Source organism: Manihot esculenta, chromosome 11 (genome assembly GCF_001659605.2).
Source record: "Manihot esculenta cultivar AM560-2 chromosome 11, M.esculenta_v8, whole genome shotgun sequence".
NCBI lineage: Eukaryota > Viridiplantae > Streptophyta > Magnoliopsida > Malpighiales > Euphorbiaceae > Manihot > Manihot esculenta.
In genome coordinates, this window is record NC_035171.2 from 30327108 (window position 1) to 30348784 (window position 21677).

Sequence of the window (21677 nt, forward strand, 5' to 3'; positions counted from 1 at the left end):
AATATATAATTAAAATTATACGAATTAAATAACATAAAAAGTATTATTGATTAATTTAATAGAAATACTAAATAGTTTACCGAGTATTAGCTGATGAGGGTCTTATTAGGATATGTATTGAATCAATTCGATTTAAAATTAAATTAAGCTGAATAAAGTGATATTTTAATATATATAAAAGTTAAACTAAATCGATTTTAATTTGAAGTTGATTTAAATTGAATCAGTTTGATTTAATTATATTTGATTTGATTTGATTCGATCAATTAGATTTTTTTTAAATTTTTTATTTTTTACACCTTATTTTTAATTTTATAAAATTTAATTAAAGTATTCAACATTGGTTAGATCTAATCTTCCTATATTATAAAAAATAATATAACACTACTTACAAATTAATTCGGTTCGAATTTATCATTTTTTTTTCATCAAAATCGAATTGAATGGAAATAATAAAAAATTTAAAAAATAAAAATAAAATAAAATTAAAAATAATATATAAAAAATTAAACAAAATTTCTAAATTAATTTAATTTAATTAATTTTTTCGATTTAAACCAAATAATCATCACTCTACCCTACTAATCTCATTTTTACCAAATTTCATTAATACACAAGCAATCACTATTTACAAAATAATTCCCACATATTGTGAAAAACAAACTCCTCATAATAAACCAAGTAACAAATTGAAACTAATTAAACCCACATAATTTTTTGAAATTTTATTTAAAAACCCATGTACTTATTTAATTAATTAGCTGGCTTATCAACAAAGACCTTCCTTTTATGTTTGATCCCAAAAGGAGTGACCTCTTTGTCACACACATCAGAACCATGCCACACATGCCTCGGCAAATACCGACGAAAATAGAAATAATCTGAGCTAAGATGAGGCTTCTCTAAAACCCTAACTTGAGCAAAACCTGGTCGCCAATCATCTGTGCCAGCCAATTTTAGATAAAGGTAGCAAATGGGTGAGTCCACACATTCCCCAGTCACTTGAAATTGGTCTACCATGCAAGCTTGGAATGGCCTTCTTGGCATATCGTCGAGCACCTCAGGCTCCAATGGATCCAACTTTCTTAGGTGCTTGTTATTTAAGTGATGCACTACAATATCATTAGATTTTGTGTCGCCAAATCTCAATCTAACATGATTTGAGGTTTCTGCACCTTTTGTACATGTTGTTTCTATTGTAATTGCATAGCTGCAATTTCCCTGCATTGCAAAGATCATAACTATATTTAATATTACTAATTTTCAAATATAGAATATATAAAAAATCTAATTTATTAATTAGAATAAATTACATTTTAGTCTCTAACTTTTAACGTAATTTAATAATCGATTCTTATATTTTTAAAACGAAATACTTAAATATTTTTATATTCATTTCATTCAAAATCAGTCTTTTCATCCTTGATAAACGTTAATTCAAAATACCATTTTCTTTCTAAAATACCATTTGTAAAATTCTATAACTTTACTTAAGTTTATTTGGTAATACTTAAAAAACACTGAAATTGTAAGTCTTTTTTAAAAATTAAATAAAAAAGTCATTTTTGAAAGTTTTAAAATTATGGAGTACTGAAATATTTTAATAAATAAAAATTAAAGGATTAGAGTGTTAAAAATTAATTGAATATAATAATTTGGACAAAAATTACAAAGTACTCAAGTCTTCTTTCAAATGAAAAATAAAGTATTAAAGTGTAAATTTTAATAGATGGAAAATGATGCAGAAGATAGAACTGAAAAATAAGAAACAGAGAGAATGACTAGAATTTGTATGAACTGATTATAGAATTATTTAAATATTCGATTTTAAAAATATAATAATCAATTTATTAATTATGTTAAAATTTAAGAACTAAAATATAATTTATTATATTAATTATTTACTTATAAAAAATTTCAAAAAAAAAAAAAAAAAAAAAAGAGAAGGAAAAGTTCGTTACCTTCTTCTGTGGAATGAGACTTTCACATCCTGGTAGTAAAGCAAGCAAAAAGATGCAACAGGTGAAGAACAAAGCTCTGCAACTCTCCATTCCCATAGCTCAAAACACAGATGGAAGCAGCTCAAGTATCTATGAGTGTTTCCTCTATGGAATTTATAACCCTGGAGATGTGTCATTCCTTCCTTTGTCATGCTGAAAAGGATATATTCTTTAATAAGTTTTGTACATTTGATCCCATTCATATGTGTGAATATCAACTTTTTAGTGAGGAATTCCTTAACTTTTACTCATTCTTATAGCTTTATTTAGGATGATCTTCTCATTGTTTGGGTAAAGCATATCTTTACAATTAAATCTTATAATTTCATCTTTGTTTTATGAGAATTACCCATCTTCATACATATACATATATGATTATTCTTCATGAGCAACATATTATTAACTTATTTATAAAATTTATAAATAAATTTAATAAACAAGATTTAGTCTGGTAGTAATTATATCTGAATAAATCTGAGAGATCTCAAATTCTATTCTCCCGATTCCCGTTTCATAAAAAAAAAATTTAATAATATACTTATTTATAAATCATTAAAATATTTATATTAATGTTATATTTTATAAATGTATAATTATATTAATTCTTTTCTATAAATAATTTACTATTTAAAATTATAGTACAATAATTACAAAAAATATATTTTATAAATTATAATAATTTATAATTTAATTCTAAATTTGAAATAAAGAAGTTAATGATGCATATATGGGAATAAATCTAGTATATTAAATATAAACATGTTTTTAATATAAAATAATAAATACTTTACAATAAATAGTAATAATTTTGAAAAGAAATAAGTAATAATATAAATATTCTTTGATAGAAACAAATTATAAATATTATATCAATGATAGTATAAGTGATATTATTATAATTTTTTTTTTAATTTTTATATTTATTTACATTTTTTTATTTTAAACTCTTAAAATATTAAATAATAATAAACTATATAAATATATATTTTGTTATTCTATATATCTCTTCCTCATATAACTACATTATTAATTTATATATTTTTTGCTACTATTAGTCTCTTTGAATAAATATTATTTTTTATACTTTAAAAATATTTTTTTAAAATTCTCATAATAAACTATTGTATATATATGTTTGTTTGCGTCCACTTTTATAATTATTTTTATATTTAATTAAATTTTACATATTATTCATTATTATATTATATCAAATTTATACTAAATATATTTTAAAAAAAATATCTTATATTTTTATGAATTTTTTATTTTAAAATATGTGATTGAATTCAAAATATGATATAATTTTATATTTAAATAGTTTTTTATGATATCGTATAATTTATAAATAATAACAATAATTAGATTTCATGTTAACAAAACTCATATATTAAGGTAGTAATTTGATATAAAATTAAATTATAAATCTTCAAATAAATTACACATGAAAAATTAAACAAAGGCTAATGTAATTAGCGTATATAATTGAAGAGCAGGCTTTCGGGTAGCAAGCAATTTTCACAAGTAGCTAATAGCCTACTGTTGTCGAGATGCAGCCTTTCCCAAAACGCAAATCAATTAAAAAAATAATAATAACAGGTATTTTAATTTATTAAACTGAAATAAAATTATTTATTAAAAAATAAAATATTTATAATAAATATTTATTTTATCCATGACAATTTATTGCTGGAAAAATTTAAAACTTCATACGCATTAAAGGCTCTAATTTCAAATTTAAAAAATAAATATTAATTACTAATTAATTAAACCATAGTTAATCTTAGCAAAGTTATTGGTATTACATAGATGTGGTAAATTTTATTATGACTTTAGGACTAGATGACTTGTATCATACCTAAACTCATGCATATTTTAAATTTAAAATTATACATCTAAAAATACTCATGAATTTGAACCCATCTATATGAATTTAATTAAGTGAATAAATATTAATTATTTTTTCAATAAATATAATATTTATATCCAAAATATATAAACAATCAATCAATTTTATGGTGGATCAATTTAAAATTAAAGTCAAATTCACTTAAATTTTAATATAATAATTTTTTATTAATCAAAAGGATAAATGATTGATTTATGTGACTAATTGTTTTTAACAGGAATTGTCTTTAACAGAATATATGATTTATTGTTATGGAGCTCCAAAAGAGATTGTGAAAAAACTTAAAATTTGATAATGGAAATATTCTGCAGTCGGGAATTGATATTAATAAAAAGATATATATATATGTAGAAGGGAAATCAAAAGCTATAAACCTAAATTACTAATTTAGGCAAATATTGATCAAAATCCTAATTCATCTTGAGCTCAAATCATTGTTATAAGGAGAGAGTATTTTCTTTTCTTTTTTTTTTTTTTTGGATTTGTGTATCATATCTAGCTAGGTAGTTTTCTTGATTGAAACAATACGCTAAGCAAAAAATTGGCCAATAATAAATAAAAAAGGCATTCTTCATAATTCACACAAAGATATCAATAAAAGTTAGTAAATATTTGTACTATGATAGTGAAAGTGAGGTTTCACCCTCTCATATGGCTGTCTTATAACTAAGATTTAAAAGTACTAATTAAATCAATCGATCGTATGAGATTATAAAAATTATTTTTGAATTTACGTATGAAATATTTTTAAAATTTAGAAGGAAATATTTTATTATTTTTTAGTGAATTTACTCGGTGTAAATTTGGATTAGTTAAACCAATGAGTACCAGATACCAAATAAGTATTGAATTGCTCGTATTAAATAAAAAATAAAAAATTAAGCAGCAATTCTTATAACTGTAATGCTTGGTGATAAAGCAAAAATATAAATGTACTAAAGGGTTTCAATCAAGAAGTCGTTTTAGAGTTAGATGTGTGATTTTACTGTTTTTAGTTTTACTGATGAAGAAACAAGGACATATGGATGAACAGTAAGGGAACCCCAATTGAAGCAATTTTCTTCCAAGCAAATACATGCTGTAAATATGGCTTATTTATAAAGAAATTAAAGCTGTTGTATTTAGAATTTTTGAATATACATACACTGTCCATTCTGAGAATGTAGTTCTACCGACTATGTATGCTTGCATTGAGCTCTTTCTCTTCCCATTTTACAAAATTTTCAGCTGCCTATCTTTGCAAGTTTTGACGTTAATGGGTTTGCATCACAACTTCATCTATCTTATTTTCATTATTCAGATTTCAAGTAAATATCGATAAATTTAAAAATTTTGAATTGAATTGTATTAATTTTTAAAATTTTTAATTAACTCACAAAAGAGTAAAAAAATTTTAATTTTTTTTTATATAAAGAGGTGTTATACTAAATAAATAAAAATAATAAAATAAATCATATAATCTTGTTACATCAATAAATTATATTTTTTCTATTTAAATTTTAAAATTAGTTATGACTGTAACAAAATTTATAAATTTAAATAATTAATAAATTTTATAAAATTTAAATTAAATAGTAAAATAGTGAAAAATTCTGATTTCCTTTTAATAATAGGGATATATGTACAGTAATTGTGTAGGCCAGGAAGATGAAAGTTTGACTTGGAAAGAAAGAAGGTCAAAGGAAATTGTCTTTGACTTCACTCTTGAGTTGTTCCAACAACTGCTAGTTTCCATTTAAAAAATTATCCCAAAAGGCCAATTCCCATGAAGCTACTTTGCTCTTCAGTTTGAACTAATCACACCAATTTTCACAATCCAATCGCCTTCCCTCTCTTCTATATATACACAAAGATTACGACCATTGATCAATACACTCTCACAAACAAGCATTTTCTTCCACCACCCACTTGCTCTCTGCATCCTTTTCTCTGAAAAACAAAGAAAATGGGTGCTTCTCTTCTTCCAAAAAAGCCAGCTTTTCTCTTCTCATTCATCACTTTCTGTCTCATTTTCCAGCCTGCCTTTTGCATTACCAGGCACTACAAGTTTGATGTATGTGTTAAATTATTCATTAGAAAATGACAAACTTGATATTTTTCTCCATATTCAATTCATTCTTCAAATCTTTTGCAGATCAAGTTGCAAAATGTAACTCGCTTGTGCCACAGCAAGACAATGGTAACTGTAAATGGGAAGTTTCCTGGACCTCGAATTGTAGCTAGAGAAGGTGACCAACTTCTCATAAAAGTGGTGAACCATGTCCAAAACAACATCTCTCTTCATTGGTAAACACTTAGATTTTATTAAAATGAACCATTTTTATCAAGTTCGCAAGTTTTTTTATGCATGGTTTGATTGAAACAGGCATGGAATTAGGCAGCTTCAAAGTGGGTGGGCTGATGGACCAGCATATATAACTCAATGCCCTATTCAAACTGGGCAGAGCTATGTTTACAATTATACAATAATTGGGCAAAGAGGCACGCTTTGGTGGCATGCTCATATTTCTTGGCTAAGATCTACAGTCTATGGTCCTATTATAATTCTACCAAAGCTTGGTGTCCCTTACCCATTTGCTAAGCCTTACAAGGAAGTCCCCATCATTTTTGGTAGCAATCAATCAATCAATCTACTGCAAATTCAATTTAGAGTCTGTTTGGTATTGAATTTGAAGGCCAGAAAAATGGTTTTTAGAAAAAAAAAAAATACTATTTTAAATATAATTGAAAAAAGCAATTGGAAAAAAATTATTTTATAGAGCAAATTAATAATTGCTTTGCTTTTGCAGGAGAGTGGTTTAATGCAGACACTGAAGCAATCATTAAGCAGGCCTTACAAACAGGTGGAGGCCCAAATGTTTCTGAGGCCTACACAATCAATGGGCTTCCAGGCCCATTATACAATTGCTCTGCCAATGGTATGTTTCATTTTCTTCGCATTTGACTATGTATATTTTTTTCCTAGAAAATATTTGTCTAGACCCGACGTTTATTTTCATGTGTTTACTCTTGAATATTTGCAGATACATTTAAGCTAAAAGTGAAGCCTGGCAAGACATACATGCTCCGAATGATCAACGCTGCGCTCAACGACGAGCTCTTCTTCAGTATAGCAAACCACACACTCATAGTCGTTGATGTTGATGCTGTTTATGTTAAACCTTTTGAAACTGAGATTTTGCTGATTGCACCAGGACAAACCACTAATGTTCTTCTTAAAACCAAACCCAATTTCCCTAATGCCACATTTTTTATGACTGCTAGACCTTATGTGACTGGGCTAGGCACTTTTGACAATTCTACTGTGGCAGCCATTTTAGAATATGAACCATCATCATCAAGAACAATCCATTCAAGCCTTTCTATTAAAAAGCTTCCACTCTATAAGCCAGCTCTGCCTCCTCTCAATGACACTGCCTATGCCACCAACTTCACAAATAAACTCCGTAGCTTGGCAAGTGCACAATTCCCAGCCAATGTGCCTCAAAAAGTTGACAGGCAATTTTTTTTCACAGTAGGCCTAGGAACCAATCCTTGCCCAGCTAACCAAACCTGCCAGGGTCCAAATGGAACCATGTTTTCTGCTACAGTTAACAATATGTCCTTTACAATGCCAACCACAGCTTTACTCCAATCACACTTTTTTGGCCAATCAAAAGGTGTTTACACTCCTGATTTTCCAGTTAATCCAATAATACCCTTTAACTATACTGGTAACCCACCAAATAATACCATGGTCAGCAATGGCACCAAGCTAGTAGTTCTTCCTTTTAACACTAGTGTGGAGCTAATCATGCAGGACACTAGCATTCTTGGTGCTGAGAGTCACCCTCTTCACTTGCATGGATTCAATTTCTTCGTTGTCGGTCAAGGTTTTGGGAATTTTGATCCGAATAAAGACCCTGCAAAGTTCAATCTTGTTGATCCTGTTGAGAGGAACACTGTAGGTGTCCCCTCTGGTGGGTGGGTTGCAATAAGGTTCCTTGCTGATAACCCAGGTTGGTAGAAATGACTAAGCCCCTATTTGGTATTGCTGTTAGAACCGCCGTTCAGACAAACACTTTCTTTAAGAAATACTATTTAGAAAATATTAAAAAATAATTTTAAATTATTTTTGACATAATTTAATTATAATGACACCAAAATAATAAAATAGTTTTTCTCAACTATTTTTTTCTAACGGCATGTAAAATGGTGCTTTTCTTTCTGGCCTGCCAAACAAGTTCTAACTCAAAATTTGAACTGATTTTTATTTGTTTGTTCAAAGTTGATAATGATAGTAATGATGTTAACAGGAGTATGGTTCATGCATTGCCATCTGGAAGTGCATACAAGCTGGGGATTGAAAATGGCTTGGGTTGTTTTGGATGGAAAGCTTCCCAATCAGAAGTTGCATCCTCCACCAGCTGATCTTCCCAAGTGTTGACATTTGAGCTACCCATGAATTTTATCTTCTAACTGCTCATGATATTTTCCCCTTCTGTTTTTATTTTTTTAACCCAGTTTTTATATTCTTTGGCACTTTTGTCATTGTTTTACCTTGAAGCAAATTATTGTTCAATAACTATTTTCATTACCATTTACCCATGTGGAGTTGACGAAAGAAATGGACAATTTTTGTAACATAATATGTATTGTGAGACATCTGAATAATATATTAGATTGTTCTTTTCCTTTTTCTTTTTCTTTTCTTTTTTTTTTTTTAAAGATGAATAGTTCATCAAATCATGACCCAGGTTTCCTCAAATTCTATGGATATTTATATACAATAAAATAAAAATTAATATATATAAGGATAATGATAGAATTGATATTAGTTAATTTAATCTAAAATTATGATTAATCTAGATTTAAAATTACAATTAATAAATCTAATTATATTTTACAATTAGATTTATATAAGAATTCAATTAAATTAAAATATTAAATAATAGTAAATTTATTTTTAATTTAGTCATAATATTATTAATTTTCACTAATTACATTTAACTTCTTATTTTAAATTCTACTTAAAAATATAAATTTATTATTTTAATAATTATCTAATATTTTGACATGGTATTTTAATAATCTTAATTTTAAAATTAATCTAGTTATATTTTTATTAATTTAAGTATTTCTTTTACATTTTTAGCAAATTTCAAAATTAATTTACAAAAATTATAATTGATAAATTTTATCATAATTTATAATTACATTTAAATAAAAAAATATATTATATTAAAATATTAAATAATAGTAAATTTATTTTTTTATCAATCATAATAGAAGTAATTATAAAATTTATCAGATAAAATTTCAATTGTAAAAATTTGTTTTTATGATTAAATTCAAATAAGAATAATCTATTTAATTAAAAGTTTTAAAATATTAATGAATTTATATATCTTATTATTTTATTTATTAATTTCTAAAATTAATTTAACAAATAAAAAAAATTCCTCCAACCAATGTATAGAATAAATAAATTATAAAAATTAAAAGAATTAGAAATAATTAAGTGAAAACATTTTTAAATTATTAATTCACTAAAAAAATTAGTGATTTTATGCACTTATTATTTTAATTTTTTTATTTCATTAATATTTTTAATATCCATTAATTAAATTAAAATTTTAATTTTAATTTATACTTAAAAATATAAATTTATTATTTGAATAATATTTTTAATATTTATCTAATATTTAAAAATGTTGTTTTAATAATTTTTATTTTAAAATTAATTTAGTAGTATTCAAATTAATTTAGATTTTTACTTTAGATTTTCTTAATAAACTCTAAATTAATTTAAAATAATTAAATTATAATCTAATATATATCCTTAATTAAAAAAATATAAGTTTATTACATTTTTATATATCTTTTAAGATTTCCTTAACTAACTAAAATTAATTTTTAAAATATAATTATTATTTATTTTAAAAATTAAATTTTAAATAATAAAATTATCAACTACTTAAATAATTAAAATAATTAATTTATAAATTAATTAATAATAAATTTTTTTTATAATACTCTTGAGTCTTTAAATAATTTAAAGATTTGAAGACATTATCGAAAATCTTTTTTTTTTCATTTATATATATGTAAATTACTAAATTAGACAAACACTCGTTGATCTGGTTGACGTGTCAGTATTTGGTTTCATCTTACATGTGTTTTTGTCTCTTTGTCTTACAATGTGAACTTCTCTTGTAAGATGCAATGCAGGCTGAGGATGAATTCAATATAGTTTATGATGTTGTTCAAACTTGGAAGTACAAATTATTGCAGACGCAATTGAGATTGGATTTTATGTACCTCTTATATTCCTCCGGCCACTATGTCTTTATTCCTTGGCATTATTCAAACCACTTGGAATCTATCAAGTCAAATCCATCAGACAATATTTACTATCCCTCGTCGTTCCAGGAATATAGATTTTAAAGTCACGGTGGATCTTTATGTTTGGTTCATTGGAAAATGCTAAAGGGTTCAACGGTTAAATACAAGTCTTGGTATGCAAAAGAAAAGCCAAAGAAATACAAGAGTTTACAAAAAAAAAAAATTCATTAGTTAATTATTTAATTTTAAAAACATATTAAAATATACTCAGATTAATAATAAAGAATGATAAAATACATTTAAGTAAATTTGAGAGATTTCATATTCTACTCTCATAATCCTCGGTCCCTTAATTTAAAAAAAAAATACATTAAGATAATTTTAATATTTTAAAAAATTTATTAATTATTTTACTTCTTAATTTTTAATTGTTAAATATTATTAATTTTTAAGTCAATAAATCTAAAATTTTAAGTAAATAATAGATATTTTTACAAAATTAATACATTAATTAATAATTTTTTTATATTATAAAATTAACTAGTAAAATATTAAATAATTAAAATTGATAGAAAAATTAATAAATATATTTTTTAAATACTCAAAAATATTTAATATATTTTTAAAATTAAAAAAATTAATTAATAATTTTATTTCTAATGCATGAATTAAATAGTAAATTTTTTAAAAATAAATAAAAAGATCAGAATAAAAAATTTGCAAAGTAGGTGAGTATGCTAGGAGCCAAAATACAAAGGGATGCATAGGAAAAGATTCTTTGTTTACATTAATTAAATATATATATAATTGAGTCTAAAATAAATTATAAAAAATTTAATAAGTAATATACTTAAATTTATGTAGTTATGTTAAATGATACTCTTAAATTCATTTATTTGTATGTTTTATTTTTATATTTAAAAATATTACTAATTAATATATTTATAATAAATATAATTTATTATTTTATTATTATAATTTATATATAATTTTTTTAATTTTTTATTATTATTAGTATGTGAATTTTTAATTTCTTATCATTTTTTAAATATAATATATTAATTAAAAAATAAAAATTTTAATATATATATATATATATATATATATATTTTTATTTTTAATAATAAATAAACTGTTTATGCCCTTTAATATAATATAGTAATTATAATAAAATAAAAAGTTAACATATATGTTCTATTTTATTAATTAATTAATACTATATTTTTTATATTTTATATGAATAATAACAAATATATGATAGATTGTCGAGTGTAAAATTAACTTTACATAATTATGTCACGCGATATAAATTTAAAATTTTTTTATATTTTTTAATTTATTTTTATATAAAATAATAATTAATATTTATATTAAATATAATTTATTATTTTTATCACTATTAATGTATGAGTTTTAATTTTCAACTTTTTTGATATAATGTATAATTTATTATATTGATTATTACTATTTTTTGATTTTCTATATTTTTTAATATAATATATTATTAATATTGTAATAAAAAATTTATTATATTTTATTATTAAAAATATTTATTGTATTTGTTATTTTAATAATAAATAGAATGTTAAAATTATATTTATAAATATTGGATAATTATCATATAAAAAATCTTTAAATAATAAAATAAAATATTGTCTATATTATATATATATATGTTAAGTGGACTTTTAAATTTATATATTTATATCAAGTGGATACTTAATATGTTTTATTTTTATATTTTAAATTATATTATTAATTAATATATCCATAATAAATGTAATTTATTATTTTTATTATTATTATTATTTATATATCATATATATGTGAGATTGCTAAGTGCACAATTAATTTTAGATAATTATGTCATGTATAAATTTAAAATTTTTTTATATTTTTTAATTTTATTTTTATATAAAATAATAATTAATTTATATATTAAATATAAAAATTATGTAGGACTTTTTGATATAATAAATACACTTTATTATATTGATTGTTAATAACTTTTGATTTCTTACTATTTTTTAATATAATATATTATTAATATTATAATAAAAATTTTATTATTAAAAATATTTTTATATAAAAAATCATCATCAATATATATATATATATATATATATATATATATATATATATATATATATATATATATATATGTTTTATTATGTAAAAAAATTGTTACTATCTCATAATAGTGTTTGTTTATTAATTTGATAATTTTTTAAAATCATATATCATATAATCTAAATAACAAATATTATATATTTTTTATTTTTTTAATGTGAATAATTATATAATATAAATATATATAATTCATTAAAATTATGATAAAAAAATATTAATTGTAATAAAAGTATAAAATAATTAATAAAATTAATTACATAAAATATTATCAAATTAAAATTTTATTCTATTTAAATAATTTATAAAAAAATAAATAAACATAAATAATTAAAATATAATAAAAGGCGAAATAGTAATTTTAATGTTATAAATTTTGAATAATCAAATTATTAAATTTAAACTATTGTAATTTATTATATTAATTATTATACTTCCTCTATTTTCTAACGGTTTTTATTTTGAATTTTTTTATTATTTTTTTAGCATTTAATACGAGATATATAATTGTGCAACTCTCAAGACCTGCGCAAATCTCAGGAATCAACTCAATTCTCTTATATAAATATGTAGAAGTTGGACAAAATCATTCAAATGTTGGCATTATTTGATTCAAATGATTTTTTTCTATAATTATTTCTTTATTTTATATTTTTTAATTTTATTTTTATATAAAATAATAATTAATTTATATATTAAATATAATTTGTTATTTTTATTGTATGGCTTTTTGATATAATAAGTACAATCAATATTTAATAAATTTTGATTTCTTATTACTTTTTAATATAATATATTATTAATATTATAATAAAAATTTTATTATTAAAATTTTTTTTATATTTTTTATTTTAATAATAAATAAAATATTGAAAATATATTTATAAAAATGAAGTAATTATCCTATAAAAAATATTTAAATAATAAAATAAATCATCATCAATATATATATAAAAGTTGAAACAAAATATTATGTAAAATTTTTTTACTATCTCATAATAGTATTTGTTTATTAATTTGATAATTTTTTGAAATCATATATAATATAATCTAAATAACAAATATTATATGTTTTTATTTTTCTAATGTGAATAATTATGTAATATAAATATATATAATTAATTAAAATTAATATAAAAATATTAATTGTAATAAAAGTATAAAAAAGTAAAGAATTAATAAAATTAATTGTATAAAATATTATCAAATTAAAATTTTATTTCATTTAAATAATTTATAAAAATATATATATAAGTAATTAAAGTATAATAAAAAATAAAATAATATTTCTAATATTCTAAATCAAGTGTTATAAATTTTAAACAACCAAGTTATTAAATTTAAATTATTATAATATGTTATATTAATGATTATAGTAATTATAAACTTTCACTTTCTACACAAATATAACCTTCATATTCCAACTATATATAAAACTTATTCGCACTTTGTAATAATTTTAATCTTTTTCTTTTCACATATGTGAACTTGATATATTTATTATATATAAAACCCATTAGCATAATTTTAATTTCATATGATTTTTCACATAATTCTATCTCCTTCATATTCAAACGACTCGTGATGACCGCTGGGTTCCATTACCCTGACAAAAGGCCAAACTCATAATGACAGAGTCGGCTCAGGACCCGCGGAGTCCCACGAGTGAGAAGGTCCAGCTCATTCATCCTTGAGGTCGAGCTTTGCTCAAGACCGAGCCTTCTCTTTCCGAAACCGGCCCGGAGGCTTAGCAAAATAAGGATCACTGGCCCAGCCCCGAACTACTCGGTTCACACGTGTGCTAAAAGGAAGAATTAAATGGGTATTTAGTATGGCGCAGAAACCTGATTCTTCCGTACATACGGATCAGCATAGCAGAGACAGGTGGCCCAATGACGAGAAGGTTGATATACGTTACTGACAGATCAAAAAAAAGAATAAAAGGGAGGAGCACATTTCTCTCAGACCAAACTTACTCAACCATTGTAAAATCTCATTTTCTGAATCTCAGATTATCAACTAGTATTTTAATTTTTTTTTTATTATTTTCTTACCATTTAGTATGAGATGTATAGCTGTGCTCAACTCTCAGGGATCTACTCAACTCTCTTGCATGAGTAGAAGTTGAACAAAGTTATTCAAATATTGATATTATTCTACAATTATTTCTTTGTTTTATGGAAATAAATTACATATCTAATCAATAGTTTTTTATATTATTTTAAATTTTTAAAAATAAAATAAAATATTATGATCTATTTTTCATCAACCAATAATTCTAAATTCAAAATCCAAATATGAAAAAGAAAATATTTTACTCCTTATATATTATTTTATAAAAAAAACTTTAAATTTTTTTTATATAATAGTAATATAAAATATTTTAATATCCATACTGGCAAACACTTGTTGCAATATATCTTTCACTCCACCTGCTCTTTAGAAACAAGAATATCAAACCTGCATAAAATATTGTAATGGACTGCAAAAACAAAGAATCAAATACCTCTAAAAAATACAAACAACTAGGTAAGCAAACACATCAATCATCAAAGTAATATTCATCCATTCTATAAATTCCTTTCCAGGAATGGTGCTTTCTGCTCAATTTCTGCACAACCATGGCTGCAATATTTTCTGTCCTCCTCATAGTTCTTTTCATCTCATTTTCATCATTCCAAGCATCCCCAACAAATTCCAGGCTCTTCAGGGAATACATCGGAGCCGAGGACACGGGTGTCACGTTTTCAGATGTACCTGTTAATCAGAATATCGAAGTTCACTACATCCTGTCTTTTGCCATTGACTACACTTCTTCTTCCAAACCTTCCCCAACCAATGGATACTTCAATGTGTATTGGGACACAGAAAACCTTACCCCTTCAGCTGTTTCCTCCTTCAAAGCTCATCATGGAAATGTCAAGGTGGCTATGAGTCTCGGAGGCGACACCATAAACAAACAGCACGTTTACTTCGATCCAAAATCTATCAATTCCTGGGTTAGCAATGCTATTCATTCAATATCAGATATAGCAAGCAAGTATAACTTGGATGGTATTGATATCGACTACGAACACTTCAGGACAGATCCTGATACATTTGCAGAATGCATTGGGAAGCTTCTCTTCTACCTGAAACAACAAAGAATAGTATCATTTGCATCAATAGCACCATATGAAGATGATTCTGTTCAACCTTATTACTTGGCCTTGTGGAAGAAATATGGACACTTGATAGACTATGTAAACTTTCAGTTCTATGCATATCCCAAGGGAACAAATGTTTCTCAGTTCTTGAAATATTTTGAGACTCAGAACTCTAATTATGAAGGTGGGAAAGTGTTGGTGAGCTTTGGAACAGATAAAAGTGGAGGTCTGTCACCTAAGAATGGATTCTTTGAAGCTTGCAGTAATCTTAGAAGAATGAACAAGCTTAATGGAATTTTTATATGGTCTGCAGATGACTCCAAGAAGGATGGGTTTACTTATGAACTGCAGGCACAGAGCTTTTTAGCCGACTCAAAATGATCTTTGTTTCTTAATACATTTGAATCATGAGCTCTTGTATTGACAAAAGGAATTCAACTATTGAGCTAATAGTTGAATAGAATTTTTCTTATTCATAATAAATTTTCATTATGAGAAGTTTGGAAAATACACCTATCAAGCAAAATTCAAAGTTATTTACACAATGTACTTAGTTATAGCACAGCAATTATGCCTGACATCCAATACTATGTATGAGAAAAAAGATGTCTAATTCTATAAATTTTTATGAAAAACTAAAAATTGCAAAATTGCAAATTACAGTGGTAGCCCACACAAAGCAGCCTGACAGAAAGAATGCCGAACGTAGGTCCACTCAGAACGTTGGTGCCATTTCTTTATCTGATGAATCCCTGTATAAATTTATATAATCTGCTTTGTATTCAATTATGTTTTGTTCCTCTTCATCTATATCATATTGGATTCTGTGTGCACAGCAAAGGCATGCAATTCTCCATGATGTATGGAGCAGGGATTTTAACTCAAATTTCAGAGATTACAAGTGAAAGAAAGCTTAACTAACAACTGATCAGAGGTGGTTTTTGCTACCCTTCCCCAACTCAACCCCCCAAAAAAGGAACTCTCAAAAATGCACAAATGAACGTTATTTGAATCAATCACATATTTTTGGCTCCATTATTTGGCTTCCACTCCAATTGACCTCTCTTGTTTCCATCCCCTCGTGAGAAGGTAGAGAGTAAAATCAATCCAACAAACCACTATAACTATGCGCCTATTAGTAAAGCATATACTTCTTGCAAGGGTTATTAAGCTTCTTCATTTGACAAACATTGAAAAAGTAGTCCGTAATTATCGCCACCATCGTTCAAGTATACGATTTTTGGACACTGATGGGTTTCGCAGTTGACCATTTGGTAGCCTTGTTCTTGAATATATAGAGCTAATAGGGCTTCAATGAGCCGTTCTAAGCAATTGGAAGAGCGCGGAATTTGACCTCCCTCAAATAGATGGATCTGGGATTGATTGTGGAAAGTTTTCACAACTCAATCATCAATCATAACAAATTTGATGTTTTCAAACTCCGTTTATAGCGAGAAACAAAGAGAAGATGTATACAAATGAAATATCCAAAAATAAAGAAACTCCTGAATATTTGGCGAGGTTTTAACTTCGTAAAAATGAATCAAAATGAATCATCAGTTTTCACTAATCGAGGGTTACCATCAAATGAAAATTGTGTTCCCCTATTCTTGTTAATGGCATAGTCATGGTAGTAAGATTCTTGTGTGTTAAAGGCTGGCATTTGAAAAAATCATGATCAAGATGGTATTTAACATGATACTAATCATCAATGGCTCAGACCCATTCCTGGCCTTCTCCTTTAGCAAAATCTAAATCATGTAGCATTCATCACTGTGCTTACATATAGCTTTTCTTACATTTAAACATCCAGTCAACCTTGATAATACCTATGTTTCTATGCAGAATCCATGTCATTATAAAAGGACTGGACAGACTAGAGAACTGCTCCTATGATATAATTTTTGTTAGATTAGTAATGCAAGACTTATTGTACATCCAAAGAATTCAGAGACAACATTCACTAGTATTCATGCATAGACGTCATACAAATTCTTTTATTTCTCAATGTTTCTATACCTAGATCCTTCCCATTACAATGCTTCCAACACCTAAGACAAAAAATTTGCAAAGAATTAAATCATAGTCATGGGGATGACTGAAAGTATTCGATATAAGTTGAATGAAGAAGAATATTACTAAATATGTACAAGTGGTGTGGACTTCAGATAACTTTGAGTACCTTCAGTTTGGATAATCACAAACTGTTATTTGTAACTGGGAACTATCCTGCTCACCCGCGTATTGTCTGATGAAAGCTCTTCTCCACCAAACCTCAAATGCTCTCTGAATATTGGGGCAGTCGTCCCCCTTGTTGAGGAATCTATCAAACCAATTTAGCAAAATGGCCTGTTGTTGTAGTAATGGAAGGGTAAGAATTGTCCGCCCTAGTCCATCTTCAACTAGTTTCCTATCAACAGATTTGCAAGCCCTCCTTATCCATCCAAAGTCTTCATAAAGAGCGTCCAACCAGGTAGACAACAAAGAAAACCGAGTTTCTTTCGGTACCAAGATTTGTCCTCTCCCAATGGCAATGCACAACTGTGCAGTAATCTTGCTGATTTCATGTCGGTAAATGGTAGGAATCTTTGAATGGAGAACTGCAAGCTCCTTTTGCTCTGCCCATAACTTCACAAACTCATCTGCAGATTTTTTATCAATTAAAATATCAACAATCCACTGCAAATTTTCAGCTTCTCGAGCTATATCACTCATTAAACCTCCTCGATCATGCTGCGTATCATCCATGCATGCAGCCTCAGATAAGCATAGGACAAGCGAACTAAGACATCCATGACAGAGAGAATACAGTGTATCTTTAGAAACATCAAGCCTATTATTATGATCTGATGGATCTTCTCTAAATAACCTAGAAATTACAGTTTTCATCTCTCGACGAGCCTTATCATCTTTGGCTTGTAGAACACCATTCAGCAGTTTCAGGACGATGTCATCAGCTCTAGTAGAAGTTGATAGTTCAGATGACACTCTTTGGAGTACTTCAGTTGCTGAGTCATGAAGCTGAAGTTGGCTGAGATGAAAGATGACCTTTTCCTCTTCATCCTCGGACCATGGAACAGCTTCCAAATATTTTAAGCATGACATAATCCCTGCATCAAACATGATAGCTGCAGATACCTACAGCCAATCACTGATATTATGAAAACTTCACAACAGCAGAAACTAGCATGAAAAACAAAGAAGAAAAATCAATCGTTTCATATTTAAATGATAAGAGCATTTGAAAGACCAAGATAAAATGAAGAGATGACATTTTATCTTATTTTCACCACTACTTTTGTCTTGGCTTTTAGAAAGATCCCAGATAAAACAAAATGTTATTATTATTTGCACCTCTTATGTTGCTTCAGTTGCCAATAATGACAGATTCTGTGCTCATGAGCCAAAAAGCATTATCAGTCCTCCACCAAACAAAAGTACCAGGGTCTTTGAGTTGGGATTTTTTGTTGTCCGAAACAAGAAATTGAACAAGAAGCTTTGAAATTTTAGGTCCACTTTAACTACATTCTTCTAGCAGCTAAACCCACTTACATTTCCTCATGACAACAAAATCACACTGTCTGCCACCACTGAAGTGTAGCACCCAGAAAACAAATTTTTCATGAAACAACAACCACAGAAATCAAACACATTTTTTGCTTTATTTGATTTCTGTCCTTCATGTTAAGTAATGTGATCAAATCCAAGTTCTATCCACCACTGAAACCAAAGACAAAACTCTCTGTCCCCAAATCAGTTTCTCTCTCATCACTCAATGCAGACTGTTTTTACTCTTCTAGCCGAAATAGTTAGTTTTACTGTTTCACTCTTCCAGCGAAAATAGTTAGTTTTTTTTTTTTTAATAACTGGCTTTTATCCTATTTTCCTCAACATTCTTGGCAACCAAAAACAGGTACAGAGGAAATGAAGGACATAATGATGCATTAAACCCAACACATAAAAACAATAAATACAACTCAGTATAATCATCATAAGGACAACCTATAGAACAAGAAAACATAAATCATCAAATTCCAACTTCATTTTCCTTCCACTATAACTAAGAACACAGAACATTTTAGCGCAAGCAACAATACCTTACGGTACGCATAAAAAAGCCAATTCTAGAGATCAAAAGCAACACATGGCAACCAAAAATCACCATCTACCCGTACATAAACATAGATGACATGTAATTTACCATACCTGAAGCAGTGCCAAGACCTTATAGACCTCCTCACCCATCAATCTCTTCTTCAGATCATCAAAATACATCAACAACAGAGTCTCAAGGTACACCTCTACATCATCACACTCGCTTATCTCCACAGAATGCATGACTCCCTTCTCTCTGTCTCTTAACTTCTCCCTGAAGAATCCACTCTTCTCTATCAAAACCCTTTTATGCGCATTAACTGAAACTCTATACCCATCTCTGCCAATCACGGTAAGCCTCACATCACCCAACCCCAACCCACAATTATTCAAATCTTCAAATTCTTTTACTATTTTTGATATTTTTGATTGCGATCTTTGGCGGTTCTGTTCAAGGGTTTGCTCCTCAGACATCATTTGAAAGAGGGTTGGGTGGTGACCCGAGCGAGTTGGCGGGTTAGAGGACTCAGTGGAGTTGAAGTGGGGTGGAGAGAGCACGGTTTTCGAGTTAGGAGAGTTTAAAACCCTAGAAAATGTTGCAGTTGAGGAAGTTCTTGAAGGTGAAAAAGAAAGAGTTGGGTCTGAGATAAACCCTTGTTTTATCATGGCTGAAACTTCTTTTGATGCTGTCATTTCAATTCAATTCAATCCAATTTAATTCAGGGGCCTTAAGAGTATAGAAAGAGAGACCCTAGTGAAATGGGTTTCAAGTTCAGGGACTCTATACTATCTAGAAGCTTTTCCCAGGAAAATGAGCAAGTTGAGTTTTCCGGGAAAATGTTTTGGGTAAAAGAAGCGGCAGAACCCAAGAAAGAAAGCAGAAAGGTAGGGACTTTGGATCCGTAGTTGAATAATAGCGCACCAGCGTGCTGCCAAATGATGACAATCATGGTGTTTCTTTATGAACCTAAAAAAACGGTTCATTATTATCACCAGATTGCACGTGCAGTCACGTGACTCTCAGCCATTGAATATTGTTAATGATCAATGGAAATTAGCAGATCCAACAAACCCTAAATAAATTATTAATCTTTGATTTGTTGTATTTTTGTCTCCAACAAATATCCCTCAAAATCAAATGTAAAACTAATTTTATATCTACAATTTTGTTTTGAAATTAGAACATTTATAAAGAAATTGAATTCCTTTACTGTAAAAATAATATTCCTCAACATCTGCCCTAATAATTAATACTCCCATCAAGATTCTATAGAGGCTGCTGGTGTGGGAATTATTTTGTTGGGCATGAATGAAACAAGTGATTAGACAGAATTGGCATATTGGGAAGCTGATGGGAATGGGAAGTGAGTGAGTGCCATTCTCATCAAATTGCCTTGGATATGACTCACCCAATGTTTGCTTCTGCTGCTCCAACCAACACTAAGGATCTATCTTCTTTCTCATTATAAATAAATAAATGAACTATCCCTAGCTTTTTTCTTGTGGGTTATTTTATTTTGTCTCACTGTGTTACATATATGAATCAGAAAAAATACACTAGTATACTTGATTATGGACCGTTGGAGGATAAGGCCACCGCCTCTGCCAAATTCAAAAAGGAAAAAAATAAAGATTGTTGCCTAATATCGAACCAAATCATAACCTAAGAAGAGTCGATTTAGGGGTGAGTAGTATTCGGTTTAAATTGAAAAAATTGACCGAATCGAATTAATTTAAAAATTCAGTTCGATATTTTATTCATTTCAGTTCGGTTTGATTTTTAATTTTAAAAATTTTACTTATTTCGGTTCAGTTTGATTTTGATCATAAAAAAATTAAAAAAAATTAAATCGAACCTATTAGTGATAATAGTATATTATTTTTAATAATATTGAGAGATTATATCATATTAAGATTAAAATATTTTAATTAAATTTTAAAATACTAAAAATAAAGTGTAAAAAATAAAAAAAAAATTATTAAAAATTCAATTCGAATCGAATCAAACCGATTCGATTTAATTTAATTTCTGATTAAGATCAATTCAGTTCGATTTTTATAAATATCAAAATTTCAATT

At 26.7% G+C, this 21677-nt stretch overlaps 4 protein-coding genes across 4 annotated transcripts; 2 read left to right on the forward strand and 2 right to left on the reverse strand.

Moving 5' to 3' along the window:
- Positions 1–649: 649 nt before the first annotated feature.
- Positions 650–2092, reverse strand: LOC110626056 (embryo-specific protein ATS3A). Its single transcript, XM_021771792.2, has 2 exons — positions 1962–2092; positions 650–1221 (listed from the first exon to the last, which is right to left on the reverse strand). The coding sequence occupies exons 1-2, from the start codon at positions 2055–2057 to the stop codon at positions 754–756; spliced, it is 564 nt and encodes a 187-aa protein (XP_021627484.1). The 5' UTR covers positions 2058–2092; the 3' UTR covers positions 650–753.
- A 3656-nt stretch (positions 2093–5748) lies between these two features.
- On the forward strand, positions 5749–8579 carry LOC110626054 (laccase-17). The gene is made up of 6 exons (XM_021771790.2): positions 5749–5959; positions 6041–6192; positions 6272–6516; positions 6696–6824; positions 6930–7904; positions 8202–8579. Exons 1-6 carry the CDS (start codon positions 5852–5854, stop codon positions 8330–8332), a joined length of 1740 nt encoding a protein of 579 aa, XP_021627482.1. The 5' UTR covers positions 5749–5851; the 3' UTR covers positions 8333–8579.
- Positions 8580–14928: 6349 nt separating this feature from the next.
- Positions 14929–16112, forward strand: LOC110626055 (chitinase 2). Its single transcript, XM_021771791.2, has one exon. The coding sequence runs from the start codon at positions 14979–14981 to the stop codon at positions 15882–15884; it is 906 nt and encodes a 301-aa protein (XP_021627483.1). The 5' UTR covers positions 14929–14978; the 3' UTR covers positions 15885–16112.
- A 1337-nt stretch (positions 16113–17449) lies between these two features.
- Positions 17450–20561, reverse strand: LOC110627047 (BTB/POZ domain-containing protein At5g60050). Its single transcript, XM_021773269.2, has 2 exons — positions 19710–20561; positions 17450–18641 (listed from the first exon to the last, which is right to left on the reverse strand). Exons 1-2 carry the CDS (start codon positions 20289–20291, stop codon positions 17688–17690), a joined length of 1536 nt encoding a protein of 511 aa, XP_021628961.1. The 5' UTR covers positions 20292–20561; the 3' UTR covers positions 17450–17687.
- Between the last annotated feature and the right edge of the window lie 1116 nt (positions 20562–21677).